The sequence below is a fragment of the Procambarus clarkii genome, chromosome 28 (genome assembly GCF_040958095.1).
Source record: "Procambarus clarkii isolate CNS0578487 chromosome 28, FALCON_Pclarkii_2.0, whole genome shotgun sequence".
NCBI classification, from domain to species: Eukaryota; Metazoa; Arthropoda; class Malacostraca; order Decapoda; family Cambaridae; genus Procambarus; species Procambarus clarkii.
This window is the reverse complement of record NC_091177.1, coordinates 7,797,926-7,818,940: the sequence shown is the minus strand read 5'-3', so window position 1 is coordinate 7,818,940 and position 21,015 is coordinate 7,797,926. Positions and strand designations below refer to the sequence as shown.

Sequence of the window (21,015 nt, the reverse complement as noted above, 5' to 3'; positions counted from 1 at the left end):
TAGACATATATTTATATAATTAGTATTTATAACAAATATAATAAATTAATTGGTAACAAGATGTATGCTTTCAGTATTTTAAATCTCATAGTGGAGGCATGCTGATAAAAACTGGAATCTGTTATCAAAGATCACCAAACTGGAAGTCCAAATCCATTATACAAGAATTAGCTTTTGGAAAATCATTTGCACTTTATATCTTAATATGCTGAGGCATGTATATAGATTGAGTGAATTCTGTAGACTTGGCAAAGCAGTTGTAGCAAAGCTGTTTAAGCATAACTATGACAGCTCATAAAGCTGTTTTAGCTGTTGTAAATAAAAGTGTAAAATGTTTAAATTGATTAGACTTTGATAGTATATTTGCTAATAATCTCATTTGATTTCTAGGTTTGGGCAGTGTTGACCAAGAGACAAGGCATGGCAATGTTGATGTGGCAGCATGGTGAGGAAGCAATTGCGAAAGCTTTAGTAGCAGCTAAGCTCTTCAAGGCATTAGCACATGAAGCTGCTGATGATGACTTAGAGACTGAAGTCTATGAAGAGCTAAAAGGATATGCCAAAGAATTTGAAACCCTTGGTTAGTTAATTTGTTTGAATGACTTTTATTATATTTATATTATATTTGAATAAACCTGCTTTGTTATATACTACTGTAGTTCACTTCGAGGGATGTTACTTGGTTACCCCTGAAGGTAATATTCTGTTGTCCAAGGTAAAACGTATCGTATAGTTGAGCAATCAGAAGTAAGCGAAACATTTTAGACATCCGTGCAGGATCATACAGGTATTAGGGAGCACTGGAGGATATATTCCAACCGAAGTGAGCAGTAGAAAGTTCAAATCATACATGCACTCAGAAGTCTTTACAAGATCCCTCGTTGGGAGGGGCTTTGAACATGCTAACACTAGTAGATAGAATGGAATCAACAAATTTAACAATAAGGAATTTTTAAACCCTGCAACGTCTAGAACAAGGAGTAACAAAAAGTTTCAAAAGTGGATTCCAAAATCATCAGGAGTTCCAAAGCTCTATATGACAAAGATTACAAAGAGGACACTAATCTGTCTCACTCACTGTGACCATGCTCAAAAGTACTATATGGGGTGGAAGCCATTTCATGACACTGGGGATTTCATTCGATCCGTAAGGTCTATGGCAACCGCTTACAGGTCTAATAGATTTGTATTTATTTTTTATATACAGGTTTGTTACTTATCTTACCAGAAGAATAGGGTAGTCAAACCTCTTAAAATAACCCTGAAGAACATTTAGGCAAGTACAAATCCATCATTACCAACCTTCACCCAACACTGAAACAAAAATGACACATTTTATTTAAGATGCAGTATTCATTTTGCCTGTCAAATACAAGAGAATGATTCTTGACTAATAACTTGTCATCAAACTCACTCTCCTTGAAAACGTTTTAGTTTTGATGAATGTCAATCACATTGGGCCGGTTGCTGTTTTTCTGCAGTGGGTCTGCAGCACCTGATACTGTATGACTTCAAATTGTACCTGAAAATTGGTTGTGGCATCGAATATGACTGTTCTCGATCCTGTCATATGACATATTGGATCTTACCTTGGGGCAATCAAATGTGATAGCTCAGAGTATCATTATAGTATCAGTAATTGCAGACAATCAATCCCAGTTCTCCTATCTCCCTATTAGTATGACCATTCCTACTTTAAATGCAGACAGGGCAAGCAAGACCCCGTTAAAATAGTAATATTTATGCTTCTGTACCCCTTATATTGCCTTGTTTACAGTTACTAAACCTTGGGATTAATATCCATGTCTGTTGTGGTGACATATATATCATTTCTAATTACAATTTTAATGTTTTTGTTTTGGATAGTAGTTGTATTTTGAAGCTCAAATATATTTATGTTAAAACTTCTTGCACCAGCTCTAGAAGTGCTGGACTTCTGCTATCAACAAGATGATGATCGTGCTCATCAGCTTTTAACTTACGAATTAAGAAACTGGTCTAAACAAACTTGCCTCTCCTTGGCTGTTGCTGTCAATCATCGAGCCCTGTTATCACACACATGCTGCCAGATACTCTTAGCAGACCTCTGGCTAGGTGGACTCAGGACAAGAAAAAATACTAATATAAAGGTAACAAAAAATTTATTTGGCATTTCATCTTTGAAAATCATATATTATCCATCTGATCATTTTTCTAGTTGTATTATTACCCATTTGTAGTTACAGGTAAAAAGCTGTGGCTGTGGTATCCCATCTACTTCACAAACTGTGGGCACATACCCAAAGGGTGAGGCTGCCCTTGTGTCCTTGATAAAGCTCCAACAGTGGGTGGTCCTCACACTATAAATGAACTTTGTAATGCATTCAAAGATATCTTAATTAAGGCTCTGAAAAAACATTAAAATAAGAATGTGTGTATCCAAAGTAGGAGGCCAGACTCCTAATTTTGCAACTTGAAACATGAGAAGAGGAGGCGGTTAAGCCAGTCTTGGAATCAGCCCAAGTGCCAGTCTTTAAAGAAATATCGGCATATTCCCACGTGATTTTCATGAAGATTGAAATAAAACTCAGGGGTTGTGTTTTCCAAAGAGTTTTGATGCTTACTTCCAGAGTTTACCTGGGTGAAGTGTGGGGAAAGAAAGTGTCCGGGGTTGGAGGGGGTGAAGAGACAGATGGACCCAGGCACCATCAGGTTGATCCATATAATGACAAACCCTAAGGAAACCCAAGATTAACATCTATTATTGAAAACAACAAATCATATAAGCAAATAAAAGACAGTGAAGACAATTAAAAAAAACAGCTTTTCAAACTAGCAAGAAGTGTTTTAAAAGAAATAAGAAAAGTGAAGAGGAATTGTGAAGTGTAGATAGCCATAAAGGAAAGTCAAATTATTTAAGGCCTCTTCTAAGTGTATCAAGCTATGGTTAGAGATATGACTGGTTCACTGAAACAAAGTTAGATCATCTAACCAATAAGGAGGAAGAAGTGGGCAGTATTTTAAATACAACAAAATCTTAAAATACATTAGAGAAGAACTTGGTATCTTGTTTGATGGTGAACAAACATATAGATATATTGAAGATAATGTAACAAAATAATTACCAAGGAACAAGTTAATAAAACAGGAAAACTAGAGCTAAACTAGTTCTTTGGCCTCATCAGAATACATTTTGGATAAGAAAAATAAAAATAAAAAAAAAGAGAGCTTATATAAGGGGCTAGGATCTTCAAAATTCAATATATTTTTACCAAAAATCCAAAATATAAAAAAAAATCTGTAAAAATCTCATAGCTTTTAGCATAATGTTTGTGAAAATCTCTGTTAATTAATACATTTTTGACATAAATAACCACTCCCCACCACCACAAAACTTTCCGTGATGGTTGTCTTGTCATTGTGACCATACCTGACTGTTCTAACAATCAGATTTTTCAGAAAAAATCTAAAAACTCTATATATAAACTTCTTTTGGTCGTTGACAACTATTACGTTGCCCGAACTGAGAGAGGTGGGTTATATGGGAGGGACCGTCAGTCAACGTGCATCGTTCTGAGGTAGGATCTGTGGCGCGGTGTTGCATCATTTTGTTGCGTCTCGCACTGTTCCTGTGCTGTTTTATTCCCATTATTTGTTGATGCCATTATCACAATGACGTACAAAACAAAATAACAGAAAAAGGCAGAGGGAAATGGCACTACATGCCACAAGAATGCGTGCACAATAAGATAAGGGAGGAGGAGGAGAGGAGTCTTGCTGCCTCTTCAAGCCAACACCAGACACCCCTCCCTCTACACACTCCTCACACTCAGCGGTACTGTTAGGGCACTGCCAGGCACTTCCCTGGTACATGGGTCAGTGCCTTTGCCAGTACTGTACATAAACTATATATAATGAATAAAGTTCCTGAAATTTCTTTCTTTTGTAAATATTTAGAACCTAAATATTACTGCATACAATACAACTAAATGATGGCACCATAACTCAGGTCAATACATAATACAACAGTGCCAATAGTCAATGTATTGAATTAAATACTGAAAAAATGTTTTATTATTACTATCTATGTATACAGTACTGTATATGTATTTATTCTTCCTTTGTGAAATATGTGAATTTCACTTTATTTTTTTAATAATTGTTTCCATTTCGATCCAAAAGATATTGACCAAAAACTTTCACATGTTCAAGTACAAATGCCTTGCAATATATATTGAAACTTACATAAAAATTTACAAAGTAGAAGAACCAAAATTATTGTTGAGAACTTCAATTGCAATTATATTTGTAAAACAAAATTACAACTTTAAAATCTTTTAGAGCTACAAATTACTAATCAATTCTCATCATTTCCAAACATTATTTGAAGCTTCCTTCAATTTAAAAGTGTTTAGTACATTTTTCCAATAAACTCAAAACATTTGGAGTTACAAATTTCTAATTGTTTATATTTGTTACATAATTGGAACAGTTTATTTAAAATTTGAAATTGATTTATTGAAAATTTAATTATTGAAAAATTGACCCCCCCCCCCAGTTAAGTTTATTCAATAAACTTTTTAACCATTCGATACATTTCTGTGAAGACCTCTCATATAAGATGACCAAACCACACAATACATGCTTTTGGAATGTGACAAGGTGTGCGAGGAACTCATCAATAGGCCCCATAAAAAATTAAAATTAATTATTTATTGATAAAATGACTTTCCTGTTAACTAAAACAGACATGGCTGACAAAGTTAGTGTTCCACTATATCGAGGATAAGCACCATCTTCCCGTGCTGTATTTTCACCTCTTCATATTTTATATTAATAATTTGGTTTGTATTTTTTGTTTCAGGTCATGCTTAGTCTTCTCTTCCCACTACTAGTCCCTCTTTTGGGATTCCGAAGTCGAGAGGAACTCAAGACAATGCCACAGACTCGTGAAGAGCACCAATACGATGACCCAGAGAGATCCTCTGGCTCAGAAAGTGACACAGAATCAGAGGAAGACAATCTTGATATGAGACACGATCATGATCCAGAGGTAAGAAAGGTTGCCGAGAAGAGTGCTCAGAATCATCAGGTGAACAAAGAAGGGCTTTTGCATCATCTATTCATTCCTTTTTGCAAGTTTATTTTGTATCTTTCTTGCTACTTAAACTGCATTTCATGTTGTTATTTATGCAAAACCTCATGTTCAGCTTTTTAATGTTTATCTTTAACTAGGCAACTTTTATGTCACTGATTAAGAAAATTTTTATACTTAATGTGAATGTACCATTTTTTCAAACTTCTTAAAATTTTCCACTTTAAGCCTTTTATTGTGCTGTTAAATAATGCATGTTAAACTTAAGATCCTAATTCTTAATAACAGATGTTATATTTAACCCAACTGATTTTCTTGAATGCTGCCATTATATTTAATCCAAGCAAACTTTATAGAGAACAGACAGTATTTAAACCCAACCAATTATTATTAAGGGCTGTCATTATATTCAACCATGATTCTACATGGGATTGTATTTCCCAGGAACCTCATCAAGTAAATCAAATCAAGGACAACTTTTTTTTTTTTTTTTTTATACAGTTGGTAGGTTTTAGAAAGTCGTACCCAAGATCTCAGCTCTGCTGCAGAGACCATATACAGAAATAAAAAGTCAAGACTTAAACTAGGCCACCACCCATACTCAGCAGGGAAACAACAACAGGAAAAAGCACAGAGTGGGTGTACCATTAAAGCAAAGTGCTATAGCTGAATTAAAGGAAACTTGATTCCAGATCCAAGCAAGGCGATCACTTTAAGAGAGCAGGTTATGTAATGTAGAATAAAGACCACCAAAGCAAGTATGCACAGCATTGGAACCCAATCTAAAAAAAAAAGCAGCAGCATAACTCCAGGGCAAAATTCTAAGTTAAACATCTCAGGAGAGCAGTTGTCAGAGTAACAGGAAGATCAAAGAAACCTGAAATAGAGTACTGGCCTTCTGTTGCAGACAACTGCCCAAGGAAAAGAGCAAGATCCAAGTAACTGTCACAGTGCTGTGATTGAATTGAAACTAGCAAATACTAAATTCAAGCAACACAAATTTTCTCAAGAGAGAAGGATACAAAAAAACTTTGAAAACAAGTACAGAGGAACCTTATGTGACGAGCAACCCCATCTATGAGCATTTCAGGTGATGAGTGAGCCACTCCCAGAAAATTTGTCTCGAGTAATGAGCTTCTGCTCGATTAAACGAGAAAACCACGTGGTGCTTCCTAGCATTCTTGCTGGTTCTCGCCAATTCTCGGATGCCTCCGATGATAGTGTTCTTGTTGTTTTATTGCACAGGACAAGCATTTATTTGTGCTTTTCTTTGGGTTTTTGTGGTTTTGTGACTACAATTTGTAACCCACAATGTCACCAAAGAAGCTGTTTGCTAAAGATAGTATTGTCAAGAGGAAGAAACACAATTACTGTAGATTAGAAGAAGAAAATTGCCTGACTCAGAGGTGGATTCTCCTTCCACACTGTAATCCCTCCCCACTTCTCCATCGTCTCCCTCAAGCCAGCAATGACTTCATAAGGTAAAGTACAATTGAAATTAGTAAAACAAAACATTTATAATAATTACATGTATTATAATTACATTATAAAATTTCATATTGACATTTTTCGGGGTGGAATGGATTAATTTTATTTCCATTATTTTAAATGGGAAAGTTCTTTTCACAAGATGAGCATTTCACATGACGAGCACGGTGCCGGAACGGAATAAATTCGTTAATTGAGGCTCCTCTGTACTTCCATCATCGAAATAAAGCCAAAATTGATGCAAGTTAAAACTCGGAGCAAGAGGTAAAAGTGAACACTCCTGAAGGGCAAGTCACAAAGGAGCTAAATAAACTAGGAGAAAACCCACAACAAAACTCGGGAACTCTGACCTGGAACAAAGTCTGAATGAGAGTAAAACGACTGAACACATACAGGAACAGAACTATAAATCATGAAAAAGAAGCAGAAAGTCACTCCTGAGAAAAACTAAATTGCAAACACCCTAGGAAAGCACTAAAATAGGTGTCCAATAGGCTCAATCCTGGGACAAGTTGCATAAAAGAACACCCCAGCAATGTTTAAGACCTTATTAGAAGCCATGCTGAATCATGTACATGTATTGCTAAACCTGAACAGAAGCAAGTGTAAACTCAATGTTGGGGAAATTTACAAGGCTAACAACCCAAGAAATCATTAAACAAATGGCTGGTATGTGTATGGCCAAAACCAGAACCTCATTGCAAAAGGCAGAGGCTCAATCCCATGTAAATCATGCAAGCCTTCACTTGCATGATTTACATGGCAAGTGAAGGAAAAGCAAGATATGCAGAGCCAAAACAAGCACAGGTAACACAGCAATGGAACAGAAGCAGGTGGAGGGCCAATCCCATTGGAAGCAGGGTGAAAACACTTAGTTAAATTGCTGCCACCACTTTAACCTGCAATACTGGCACACCAAAATACATGTAGTCAGAATACCAGGGTATATTACAAAAGTTGTTACCCTAGAAGAGCAGGTAACAGAGGAAGAACAGATGAATCTTAGGCATGCATGATACAACAGTATTTTAAATGAAACAGGTGGAAGCCTGTGTTCTTTATCAGTTCCTCTCATCATGTCATTCCCTGCTTTGCTCTTTTTTCAGAATAGAAACTTATGTAGCTTGGTAAGGTCTTCTTCCACATCCCTCCCTTCTGTTTCCTGTTGGAGCACAACTAGCTTCTAATTGGGTGTTGATTATTCTTGTATGTCAACAGATTTTGAATCGCTTCATCATTTGGGGCCTTCACCCTCATAACTGTCTCTGCTCGTTTTTGCTGCGAGCTACCAGGGTAAGATCTTTATGATCTCCTGTAGAGTTATGGCTTCATTTTTCGTGGTTGTGAAGATGTTTTAATGCATATCCATCCTCACCCCTAACTTTTCAACAAAATGTACTTCTTGCTTCAGAAGTGCTTCAGGAGGCACTCTATCTTGGTTTGGGCTTGGGTAGCCTGTCCTCAGGTGCATCATGCTGCCTTAGTTGGTATCTCTCGACTTCTTGGCAGACTCAAGCTATTTCTCACTTCCTTAACCCTTAAAGTGCAGTATCATACACTAATTTAAACTATTATTGTCCAGGTTTTAGTTGTACTGAAGTTTATCAGGTCGGTCAACCCACCATAATTTGAACGTCAGAAAGGAATTGAAGAAGGCCTATTGGCCCATACGAGATATCTTGTACAGTGGAACCTCGGTTCTCGAATGCCCCTCTTTACAAATTTTTTTTTTTTTTTCTCGAGCTCAATGCCTTCGAAATATTCAATTCGGTATTCGAGGTTTGCCTTGGTGCTCGAGTTTGTTGATACATGTATAGGCCAACTGAGCACGTGGCCCGCTTCACTTTACCAGTGTCTCCCACCTAGTGACGACCATACTTGAATTCTTTGTGAAGAATTAAATTTTTTTGTGCTTTTTTGGTTTCTGAACATAAAAGTTCTTATTATATATCACGCTATGGGTTTCAAGAAAGTCATTGGTAAAGTTCAACCTAAGAAAATAGTTGTGAGGATGATGATAGAGGAAAACAAGAGATCATTCATAGTGAGACAATGTGATGTCTCACTACAGACAAGTGTTAAAAGTATGGAAAAACAAGTGTCTATAGACAGATTCTTAGTAAGACGAGCAAGCAGTGAGTCACAATCAGGTCCTAGTGATATGCCTGCAAAATGTAAGAGAGTACCCCAGAAATGTCATCACTGCTGTTATAATGGAAGGGGACTCCCCTTCCAAACACTAATACCTCTCCTAATACTCCTCCTCCTTTCCCCTTTACTCACCGTCTTCCATACACCAACAAGAGTCCTCAATGAAGGTAGGATATACTTGTACATACTGTAGTACAAAATATAAGTTATAGTATGTATAAAATGTATTTTTAAGTTAATAGTTTTGGGGGTGTGGAACGGATTAATTCAATTTACATTATTTCTTATGGAAAAATTAGTTTGTTTTCGAATTTTCAGTTTTCAAACCGTCTCTGGGAATGGATTAAATTAAAAAAAAATGAAGGTACCAATGTATTTATATCCATTAGTAGGGGCTGCCTAGTAGAGGCTATGAGGCAGCTCCTATTTATATCCACAATATAAATAGAAGATACCTCGTATGGGCAATAGGCCTTTTGCCGTTTCCTTAGTTTGATAAATATATATTAATTTTCATTCATTCATTCTTTGTAGGCCTAAATACATTATCTTTATAATTAATACTGTACACAATTCAAGTAAATTAGATTTACATAAATCTAGCTATTCAGCACAAACACTATAGTGAATAAACTAGTAAGTGTAAAAACGATCACCTAAACATTCAAGGTCAATAGAGAATGGGTCTGGCTCAGCCAGTGTGTAATTACCTAAATGTAGTTACAGGATGAGAGCTAAGCTTGTGGTGTCCTGTCTTCCCAGCACTCTGTCATATAACACTTTGAAATTACTGACAGTTTTGGCCTCCACCACCTTCTCTCCTAGCTTGTTCCAACCGTCTACCACTCTGTTTACAAAAGTGAATTTTCGTATATTTCTTTCATACATTTATATGCCAGGCATTTTGGACATTATATGCATATACACCTGTAGGGAATTCTATTGCGAACACAATGATACCAAAACGAATGACATAGGACAAGAATTAAGGTAAGAAAACTGAAACGAGTATACACATTTCGGTGTCGCTGAGCACTCGCCCGCACGCCGGGAGCGTGACCTCTAAGTTTGCGGCGCGCATGCCGGGATAGCGAAAGTGTTAAGATATGGGCACCATACAACTGTTGCATATTCCAGCTTTGGTCTAACAAAAGTCATGAAAATTTTTTTTAGTATTTCTCCATCCATGTATTTAGAAGCAATTCTGAAGTTAAAAATGTGTAGCTGACCCAAGGCCTGGTGTTGACAGATCCAGCTGGGCTGCTATACACTCAGCTTTTAGTGAGCACTTAACTAGTTGCAATGTAGATATTCAATTTATTTACACCTTTCAATACAATTTGCATCCAAATAATTTTTTTTTTTCTGCACATGGGCAGATGTGTGTGTGCAAATCCACAGCTGTACTCACCTTGTACAGGCGAATACAGATGTGGATTTGTGCAAATCCATAGCCGATGTTAGGGTTAATACTCACATGGTGGTCAGCACCAAGACATCTCTTTTTCTCAGCTGTTATTCAAAGTGGTGCAGGTAACCCATCTGCATGCTTTTCATCGATCACATGATCTTCAAAAGTTCACTACACTCAAGTCGTTATTTTCACTGTTGTCCTGTTCCATGGTGTACTCAGAGCTCCTAGTTGGCCACACCCACACATTTCACTGCCTATTCCAACTGTGTCACACTTTGATGACTCTCAGTGTAAGATACTACTCTCTTGGCAAAATTCTGGGCGTCTTTGTGTCAGCCAGCGAGTCTCTCTCTCTACTGAGCTCCGATGAACCCACTCTGTAGTACAGGAGTGTCTCCTATTTTTTATGTTTGCCCTAGTTTTTTCTTTTTCCTCTTATGCTTGCCAAAGTGAGCCTCCAAGTGCAATTGCTCAGAAATAATGAGTGAATATGTATAGCCAAAAAAAATGTACCTTCTATTCTGAATTTCAATAAAAATGTATAGAACCAATACATAGTCCTTGGTTCTGACCAAGGACTATGTGCTATATAATCCTCCAATCCTTGGTGCACTCTATTGATAATTACGTAATCCTTGGTGCACTCTTTGATAATTACTTTTGGACCAAAACACTTAATATTCCCTTTTCTCCTGTCTTGAATCCAGGATTTCCTTGAGTGAAGATTTTTTTTGTGAGTCAGGCAGAATGTGATGAGGTTTGAGGCAGGGGGCCAAGTGTAGGTTTTGGCACAAGTGCTGCCACCTGCATAATGCTTGGGGGGTAGTGGCCAGGTAGGAAAACTGGTGGTTTGGAAGTTTACTTGGTAGTTCTTATGCTGCCAAATAGTACTTAGAAAGGCTTAAAATCTTATTGACGATAGCATCAGTCTTGTGAAGAAAAGGGACTCTCATAAAAGTCAGGTTTGAATGAATATCACATGTTAATAGTATTGTATATACAGTACGCAACAAAAATAATCATATATAGAGCAACATCTGTCATAAAAAAGTCATACCGAAAGGATCTCGTAGTACAGTTAGGTTCTTTCTCGACTCACAATCAAGAATTCCGGGTGCGAATCCCGGGCGGGACAAAATAATGCAAAAATACCAGTTACCTTGCCAGTCCACAAGAGCCAGCAAGAGGTTTTATGGGATGTTAATGTACAAACTTCATAAAATTCAATATTCAGAATTATTCTTAGTGTAAATAAAATTCAGCTTTTTGTAGCAGTGCAATAAATAATAATTATTGTAGTCGATTGTTCTTAAAAATTAATGACACTGCCGCTTCCCATTTTCATGGGGTTCAATACTGTACTTGTCTGAAGTGGATACGAACACACATGGCACCCATTCATCTAGCAATACTCTCTGTACATTAAATTGAATACTAAAACATAAGAATGAATATTTTTTAAAGTTATGAATACTTGAAAAAATTCAAAGTACTGAAGATGAGGCAGCTCAAATAATGATGGATGAGTGAATACTATTGTTAACAAGTGACCTGTTCCAGCAGCATGAAAATTAGTTTGGGAATGTCACGATGACCATTAGTATTTACAAGGGAAATTCCTGTCATTTATTCTCATGTAACCTGATTGTGAAGTATCAAGCACGTCCCTATAGAATAACCAGGAGCATGCATGGGGTAGTGAAGTATGGACTTTTCAGTAAAATGTTAAGGGCCTACTCAACAATCACATTGACCCCATAATATACATTTTTAAGACTTCGGCACTGTGTACCAAGTATATATTAAATATAAAAAATAAAATAAAAAATTGTACGTGCCCAATATAAAATAATCTTCGTGCTTGGCCTTTGGCTTTTATCATGCTCAACCATTTGCTATGTATTAAACGTACAGTGCTGAAGGAATAACCGTTCCCAGTACCAACTTGCAAGCCCAAATCTTAGTTTATCTACACACGTATCACTGGAATAAAATCTTTATATCTCGAGAGAATTCAGAAGGAACACAAAAAATTATATTTACATGGTATCAAGAATGACTGAATTTGATCTCTATTTACATTAGACTGCTAATTTTCTATTGTGTCCATCCTTCATGTCTGGAAAGAAGGATCACTACAGCATGTTAATGTTTTGTCAGTCATGATGGATGTGCATAAAGATGTTGCTAATCAGTTCAATCAACATCATTTAGATTGATTCCAGGCTTGTGGACACCCTGTAAAATGGGGGATGGTCGCCACTTTGATATTACCTCTTCTGTGGTCGTCTTGCATAGTTTACCATGACCATAAAGCTTGCTACCTAATAAAATGTAGAAGAGTGAGTTTTCAAATGACAATAAATGTATTTGTGACTGTTGTGATGTATGTAGAGGTTCGTTATATTTGTAAGTGTTGTGATGTGTAGAGGCTCACTACATATAATGTATCCCCCACCCGCACAATGTGTGTGATCGTTAAGCTGTGTTTGATGGTCTCTGCTTTGAAACTAATACGTTTTTTCCATTCATTTTTGTTATGCATTTTTCATAGAACACTTTCTAGGTGTGAATTTTTCAGCTTTCAGTCAAGGATAGATTTTGTTAAGATCCTTTTTTTCCCCCCCGTGTCTGGTCCTCTTCTTCTAGGCACAGCTGGTCAACTCTGTGTCGCTTCACTCTCACCCCGTCACCCCAACCCTCCAAACTGAGGTAGGACTTACTGGAGGGATCTAAATAATGTCTGCCAAATCATTAACTCAAATTGTTAAAGAATTTTTAATATAGCACAAAGCTTTTTAATTTGTCCTCATGCCAGTAAACATTCATATTTATGCTGTGTACATATAGACTTTATATGGATATAATAATCTCAGATTTTGATGGAAAATATTCCAAGAAACTTAATAATCGAATTCTTGAATTAGCTGTGATATTCCACAGGGTGACATGTAAGCATATCCAGTATATATATACTGTATGCGAAACGTAAAATCTATTTTAACTTCATCCATTTGAGTAAACTTCTACAGGAATACTGTTTACTCCTGAAAGTTGTTTTCTGTTAAAGCTTTTATAATAGTATTGCACATATCATTTCAAGCTTTGATAGCTAGGGCTGTAAAGATGAATATTAAATAAATATTTGTGTGTGTATGTGTGTTTCAGGGATCATCATTTAAAATTATATTAACATTACTAATACGATTCAGTGATTACCTTAACTCAGTACTTAGTAAACACAATTGCTCTCTAAAAAACTTGCTTAGTAGAACTTGCTTGTTCTCTTTTGAACAGGCACCACTATGCAATAGCAACACAAATGCACCGCATTCAAGTACCCTGTTGGCTCCACCTCCCCAACATGAGAATTCTGATACAGTGGATGGACATGGCACCCCAGTCAGACAAAATGGGGTGTCTATGAGCCATGTATCTCATCTGGACTCAAACATTTTCAATGACCTCCACTCAAAACAGCTGCCAGCAAGAACAAAGTTTTATGAGTTCTACAATGCTCCCATTTCAAAGTTTTGGGCTCATTCAGTAAGATTAAATTTGTTTCTTCGTATTGGAATATGTAACCTGCAATTTTACATTTTCTGTTAATTGGACATTTATGAAAATATACAACACCTTCAATAACCAAATTGTAATAGGAATAATATTTTATTTATTTTTAAACAGATGGCATATGTGTTCTTTCTTTGCCTCTACACATACGTTGTCTTAGTTAAACTTCCTATGAAACCAGACTGGATGGAATGGTATGTTATTGCCTACATTTCGACCCTCATCCTTGAAAAAATACGTGAAATACTTTCAACAGAACCTATTGAACTCAGGTATGTATAGAAATTGTGTCCATGCAAATTTTATCAAATCTATAATACTCATAAAATCAATCTCTCTATACGGAATATATTTATCAATATCTTTCTCACGTAAGCTTCCACTATGTCCTTGAACATGGATATTTCTTTGTAGTCAGTCCAGTACATCATGCAGCACAGTACTACAGAGAATTTTCAAACATTCCTGCAGGGAATGTAATGCCAAAGGAGTCACTGGATAATACTCAATTTAGATATAACCATCAAGAGATCTTTCTGAAAATTAAATCCCATACAGTATATCCTTTTGGAAATAAAGTATGCAATGCGTTATAATCTAAAAGAGAATGAGGAAGATGAAGGAGTCGAAAAATCCAATTTCAGGAGAGGACACTATGGGGACCTTAGAAAGTGCTTTAATAAATTTAATTGGGGAGACGTGCTGTTAGGGAAGGAAGTAAATGTTTTGTGAAATAGTACATGATAAAGACCCCAAAAGATTTATACCAAAACAGAGATGCAGAACGGGAAAACAGGATTGGTTCAACAGAATTTATGAGAGGGCCAGAGACCAAAAGATACAAAAAATGGAATCTATATAGGAAGAGGCCAAACCTTCAAACATACCAACAATACAAAGAAGCAAGGAACACTACACATCAGTGAAAAAGAGGAAGAAAGAAATTTTGAGACAGGGATAACTGACAAATGTAAAACAGAAACAGGACTATTCCATAAATTCATTAAAAACAAATTGCAGGTGAAGGATAAAATTTAGAGGTTGAAAAGTGGAAACAAATTCACAGAAATTGAAAAAGATATATGTGAAACATTAAATGAACAGTTCCCAAAGTATGTGTGCAAAATGAAATAATCAGAGAACCAGACACAACAAGAATTCCAGAGAACAACATATGGCACAGAGGTGTCTATTCACTGTACTACACACACCATGATATCATGGGGAAAGGTGTGCACGTCATCATATCATGTTTGTTAGTATATCGTAAGGTTCAAAATTCCCGTGGGTACAAGGGGCTCATATCCTATTCCTCAGGACTCCAGTAAACAAATGCCATATTGAAAAGAAAAAAAAAATCTTGAATCCTTCACTTTCCTAATAAGGCTTTAGTATAAAAAAAAAAAAAAAACTATATCTGGCAACATTTCTATCCTGTGCCCGATCGTCCAAGGCAACGACACTAGGAGTCATTGAACTTTAACCCTTGTATGGCGCCTGGCTATTTAGCATGTGTCACTCTCAGGCGCATACCAAAAAAAAAAAAAAAAAAAAAAATCTAAACCTGTTAATTTGTGTTCACTGATCATGGGAAAAATAATAAAAAAGTTGTAAGTGGCATATATTGCCCGCTATAGGGCGGGGAAGTCTGGCAAAAAACAGGCGCTGACTCAGCGTGCGTCCCAGACGGTTTGTTGCTCGCCAGCTGTCAGGCCGGAATTGCCACAGAGAGATAATTACCTAATTATTTCAATGTCTCTGATTTTTTGTAGTTTTTTTGCTGTAATATTATTCAATAGTGTGCAGTGTAATATATTTATATAATAAAATGAGTGAATCATCGCTGTACTCAAAAATATGGTGTGCATATTGTTGATTCAATTATATTCATCAAACAGTGAACAAATACTTTGTCGGTTATTACACTATATACGCAGGTTATATATAAGTATCGGCATGTTTTGTTCACCATAATGAACCACTAAGTTATACCTAGTGTCACAGTGCTAGCCACAGCACACTGCCATTATTTCGTTCATCTAAAATTCTTCAAACGACTTCTCATGTTCCATTATAAAATAGACATGTGGAAAATTAATCATTTATATGATTTAATGACCTGGATTCTGATGATAACAGGATTGTAGTGAGAATTAGCGATGTGGGAGGAGGAGTATTGTTGGTGAGAGAGAGAGTGTTGTCTGCTGGCTGACGTGTGGCAACATGTCTGGAATCACGATACCAGTCTAGTGGTTCGCTATGGCGAACACAAATATAGATACTTATATATAACATGTGTGTATAGAATGTAATAACAGCAAAAGGAGTTTGTTGGGAGGAACCATTTAGGCGAGGGAGTGAGGCTGTCGTTTGCTGTGTGACTTGTCATGCAGTGGCCACTATACTGTTTGGACATCATACCAGCTTAGTTGTACAGTTATGGTGAAGAAAACACGAAGATACTTATACATAACATGTGTGAATAGTGTAATAAAAACAATAACAGTATGGTGGGAGGCAGAATGTTGGTTAGTGGGGTGTTGAAGGTTGGAGGGAGTCAGCCAGCAGACTGCTGGCTGCTGTGTCGTGGCCACTCTTGTTGTTTTAGGCTCAGAGTAAATATAACAAAGAAATAGATAAATAAAATTTCAAGAGTCAGAAAAAGAGGATTTGGGAAAGGACATAAACACTATTAACCTTCAGTGGAACATGTACATATAACAACATCAGCAGCATATATCAGAATTGGCAAACACATGAACAGACCTTAGAAACTGAAGCAAGGACCTATTCAGATAATTATTCACAACAAGGTCAGTCCTAGAAATTCCTGTAGCTGCATGATATCCCTACTTTTATAAAGCTCAAGAACATAACGGAAAAGGTCTAAAGATTTTCTACAAACTTATCAGAAAAAAATAGTTATATGAACGGATTAATATAACTCAACCTAAACATGAGTAGAAGAAAGAAGGTCCAGGGATGATACTGTCATAATATTTAAGATACTGAAAGGAATAGACAAATTGGATAAAGATAGTCTTTTTCCAGATGAGAGGAAGGCAAGACCTGGGGACTCAGGTCAAAGCTGGAAATACTAAAAAGTCAGAGAAATATCAAGAAATACTCATTACCAAGCAGATGATAAACAAATGGAATGCATTCGAAGCTGAAGTCATAGAAGCTGCCTTGATTCACATTTTTAAGAGCAGTATAACAGCATTAGAATGTTGTGAAGTGTAAAAGCACCAGATATAGTAGCCAGGTCCTAGACCAATGTTTCTCAATGGAGGTTCCATAATAAATATACAACACAGAAAAATAACACAAATGTCACAAAAAATACTATGATGAATATATGTATATCAATTACACCTATATAGGCACAGTTATATAGGGGGTGAGGGCTCCTTGGTGTATGAAATTATATTTTTTGGGGGTCCATCATGGCAAAAGTTCAGCAAGCACATTCACTAACCTGCACACACAAAAATAGCTCAGGTAAATACTTTTACATTAGAAGGTAGTAAATGCTGTAGATTCATGCATAAAAGTTTGCATCTTAGTAGTCTAACACTTTAAATTAAGATTATCTACTGTATTCAATATAAAAAGTGTATTGTGTTATTTTCATAATAGTTATTAATTTAAATATAGTGCTATCTAAATTTATGATTACCAAAATATATTTACAGAGATATGATTAATTTATTTGCATGTGTATACAGTATATTTATTCCTGTGCATATATCATTCCAGGCAAAAAATAGCGGTGTGGTCTGATAAGCTGTGGAATGTGTGCGACATGACTTTTGCTGTTCTCTTCATGATTGGCATGACCTTAAGACTTCAAGAACAAACTATGCAAACCGGACGTATCATATATTGCGTTGATATTATATACTGGTCAGTGGCATTTCATTAATTTATGGACTTATCAAAAAATTATGATTAGTGAGAAGAGAAAGTAGTTAATCATGGACAAGTTTATGTATTAGAGAAATTTATATTTTTGCATTGGTAATTTGTTAGCTTTCTTGTAACCTTTAAGATGTTCTCCGAGTTATTTAAGCTATTAACTAACCTAAGACCTGATGGATTCATTAGAGAATCTTGTTCAGACAAGATAACATACTATACTGACATAACAGGTAACTTTTTAAACTGCAAGCACAAGCACAACAAACTGGGTCTTGCTAGGGAGTCACTGGAGAAAATTATCCTGTCCAGAATGACCAAAAACAGTTCTTTCAGAAAACTTTAGGCCCAACAGAGCCTTCCCTTGACATTACACACAATTGCCAAGGGAGCATCCAGGTAAAATACTAATTGGCCTGCATGGATACCTATGCCAACTGGCACCAAGCAGCAGCAGCAGCAGCACCACACATCACCTGGTCCTCACCCCTTGACACCACCTCATATACTTCCTGACTCTCCCATGTCATATAGCAAATAGGAATAGAAGCCTAGTTTTTTCATTCTTATGCTACTCTTGTGCCTAGAGGACCTGCTATCTGAATTGGTGTTGGGGGGACTTCTTTAGCTCCTCTTTCACATAAGGTGAAATCATGTTCTCATATTCACAGGAAGAGCTTGGTCTTCTGTATCAGCCTCTTCTTTGTTTAGCAAAATGTTGACTTGTGGAACCCCCAGCTTGGCTCCAAGGTATGCCAGTCTTCATCTGTGACAAGATGCAGCACCACGGGAAGCAGTTAAAAATAATCAATTTAGTTTCCTTTGAACCCTTTTTTGGAGGCGAGTCCACAGACCACACTAGGTTATAGACAAAGCCTTGTTTCCACCTTCGATTCATTTCATCATTTCCTCTTTTCCTCCAGAAACTCCAGGAAAAAAAAGACCCTCCAGAACTTCTTCATTTTACCTCCATGCTTCTCAGGTTTGGCATGACCCTATGCTTTTTCTACTCATGAACTTTTGAAACATGGATCAAGCTTCTCATCTGGATTGAACTCTCTTAGAGTTTTAGGAAAAGTGAGGGGGAATATCCCAACCTCCATCTTCATATTTTTGAGAATGGTATGACTATTCATACAGGAATATCCCTTACATCCTTGAATTTGGTGACAAAACTATGAAACATGCTTTCAAAATTTTGTCTCAATACAGGTAATGGATGGAATAGTGTGTTTACAAGCAGTCAACCCAAGAGAAAACATGTGATGCTGATTTTTAACAAAATACAGTTTATTAGCACTATCATTTGATGGTGCTAAAATGTATTCAAACAGTAAATGTTCCCATAACACTAAAATGAGCTATTCATCTCAAATTTCTAGATTTTTTTTTCTGTTGGAAGCCCCTTGTGGCTCCCTGAAGCTTTCTTGGTGAGATGGCTCTCTGTAGCTATCTTGGTGAGATGGCTCCCTGAACCTATCTTGGTGAGATGGCTCCCACATACTAAGTCACATCAGCCATGGAGTTCTTAGGCCTACTGGGGGACCAGAGCCAGAAATTGGCCCCACAAAGAGGGCCAGGAAGTAGGTAACACTTTGCCACCTCACCAGGTAAAGCATCCAAAAGTAAACGAACCAAAACAGACCACTGCTAGGTTAAAAAAAAAAAAAAAAAAAGACCGAAACCTCACAACCCACTTAACACTTTCGCGCTCTCGGCGCTCAAAAAAAAACAATACCCCAGATGCTTTCGGCACTTCGCGCGCCTGCGCGGTAAGACCGAAAAGTGTACACTCTTTTGACTGTCCTGACAATAATTGAAGGCGCACGTATTTAAATTTGGTATCACTGTGTTCGCAATGAAATTGTCTATAAGAGCATACCTATAAAATGCCGCCCAAGCATAAGGAGTATCAACACCAAATAAAAAACTATGCAGATCACTCGCCGAGAGCGCCAAACAGCAACAAAATGTTTCCACTCTCTTAATGGTTGCGAAGCCTACAGTTGTCCTACATCGCTAATTTTGGTATCATTGGAATCGCAATAAAATTCTCTACACGGACATATGCATATGAATGTTTAATATAGGTAATTGCCCACCCGCAAGAGTGTGTGAAGTGGAGAGTAGTTAGCCGCGAGCGCACTGGCGAAAACACAGGTGGGAAATCATGCTTGGAAAGTTTATACGTTTCCTGACCCTACTTTTCTATGTACGTATTTCTTTTTTATACCAATGTATTCGCAATAAAATTTTCTATAAGATGAACTGTATAACATTTGTACAAAGCATGTGTAAGAGAAGCGCCAAATATAGAACCACGTCGCTCAGTATGCGTTCGCGGCAGAAACGAACGCATTGTTTTCGTTCGTTTGATGTTTGTCATGTTTATACTTGTTGAAACATTTTATAATTTGTATGACAGTGATCGCAGTAAAATTCCCTACACAGACATATACATAACACATACAAATATTTCCCACGTGTTGGATATATCAACGGCTAAAGGGAACCCACTGCCACACGCTCGCCACACCCCCAAACATACTTTGTGTATTTTTTTTTTTACTCATAGAAGTTTATGTGATATAATATTCATTCTGGTACCAAAACATTCGCAAATAAATTCCCTACAAAACAAAAGTATCCCCATCCATTTCGGTTAAAAAATGGAATTTATAGAAATATTTTTTCGATGGACGAGAAAAGTCGGCTGTTATGCGGAATCGTAAGAGAAAACGGCGACGAGTTATCTCTAATCTAAAGCGCGAAAGTGTTAATAATCTCTCCAACTTTGTAAACACATGTAAACACACTCTCAAAACTAGTGTGCACTCATTAACCCCCCAACTTGTTTGAGTCGGGGGGGGGGGGGGGAAGAGAAGAAGGGGCTCACACTATTCAAGGTTCCAAGCCCTCAGTTCTTACACTGATATGCTCACACACGAGACAAAACTTGAAAATATTTTAATTGATGTATTCCCTAAGGGCTACTCGGTTTGGAGACGTGACAGGAAGACAGGAAAAGGGGGAGGAATGGCTGTGCTGGTAAAAGAACACCTGAAGCTAAGAGAGTTAATAATTGAAAACCCTCGAGATATTGACATAATGGCATTGCAGGTCTGGAATCAGGATGATAAGCTGATAATTTTAAATGCCTACAGCCCACCAACAAGCAACACATGGACAAAGGAAGAACTGGATGACAAATGAGAGGGCCTCATAATGGTCATGAGAGAGATTATGGTAAGAGCAGACAAAGATAAATCCCGATTGTTGGTACTGGAAGACTTCAACTTTAAGGCAATAGACTGGGAGGCCTACGAGGCAAGAACGGAGGACATTTGGACAGGCAAATATGTAAACCTCCTTTTGGAGACATTCATGTATCAACAGG

General features: G+C 36.9%; 1 protein-coding gene across 13 annotated transcripts in view; it reads left to right on the top strand.

The window, feature by feature from the left end:
• The window catches only part of Trpm (transient receptor potential cation channel, subfamily M), a 397,144-nt gene that overhangs the window by 360,914 nt on the left and 15,215 nt on the right, over positions 1-21,015 (top strand). For 11 of the 13 annotated variants that reach the window (XM_069332868.1, XM_069332863.1, XM_045737254.2 and 8 more), the window contains 7 exons: positions 391-580; positions 1,918-2,129; positions 4,844-5,032; positions 12,777-12,839; positions 13,425-13,673; positions 13,815-13,972; positions 17,460-17,606. In XM_069332868.1, coding sequence (XP_069188969.1) covers positions 391-580; positions 1,918-2,129; positions 4,844-5,032; positions 12,777-12,839; positions 13,425-13,673; positions 13,815-13,972; positions 17,460-17,606 — 1,208 coding nt within the window. The remainder of the gene's footprint in view (positions 1-390; positions 581-1,917; positions 2,130-4,843; positions 5,033-12,776; positions 12,840-13,424; positions 13,674-13,814; positions 13,973-17,459; positions 17,607-21,015) is intronic. The other 2 variants (XM_069332869.1, XM_045737253.2) reach the window with 1 other exon arrangement.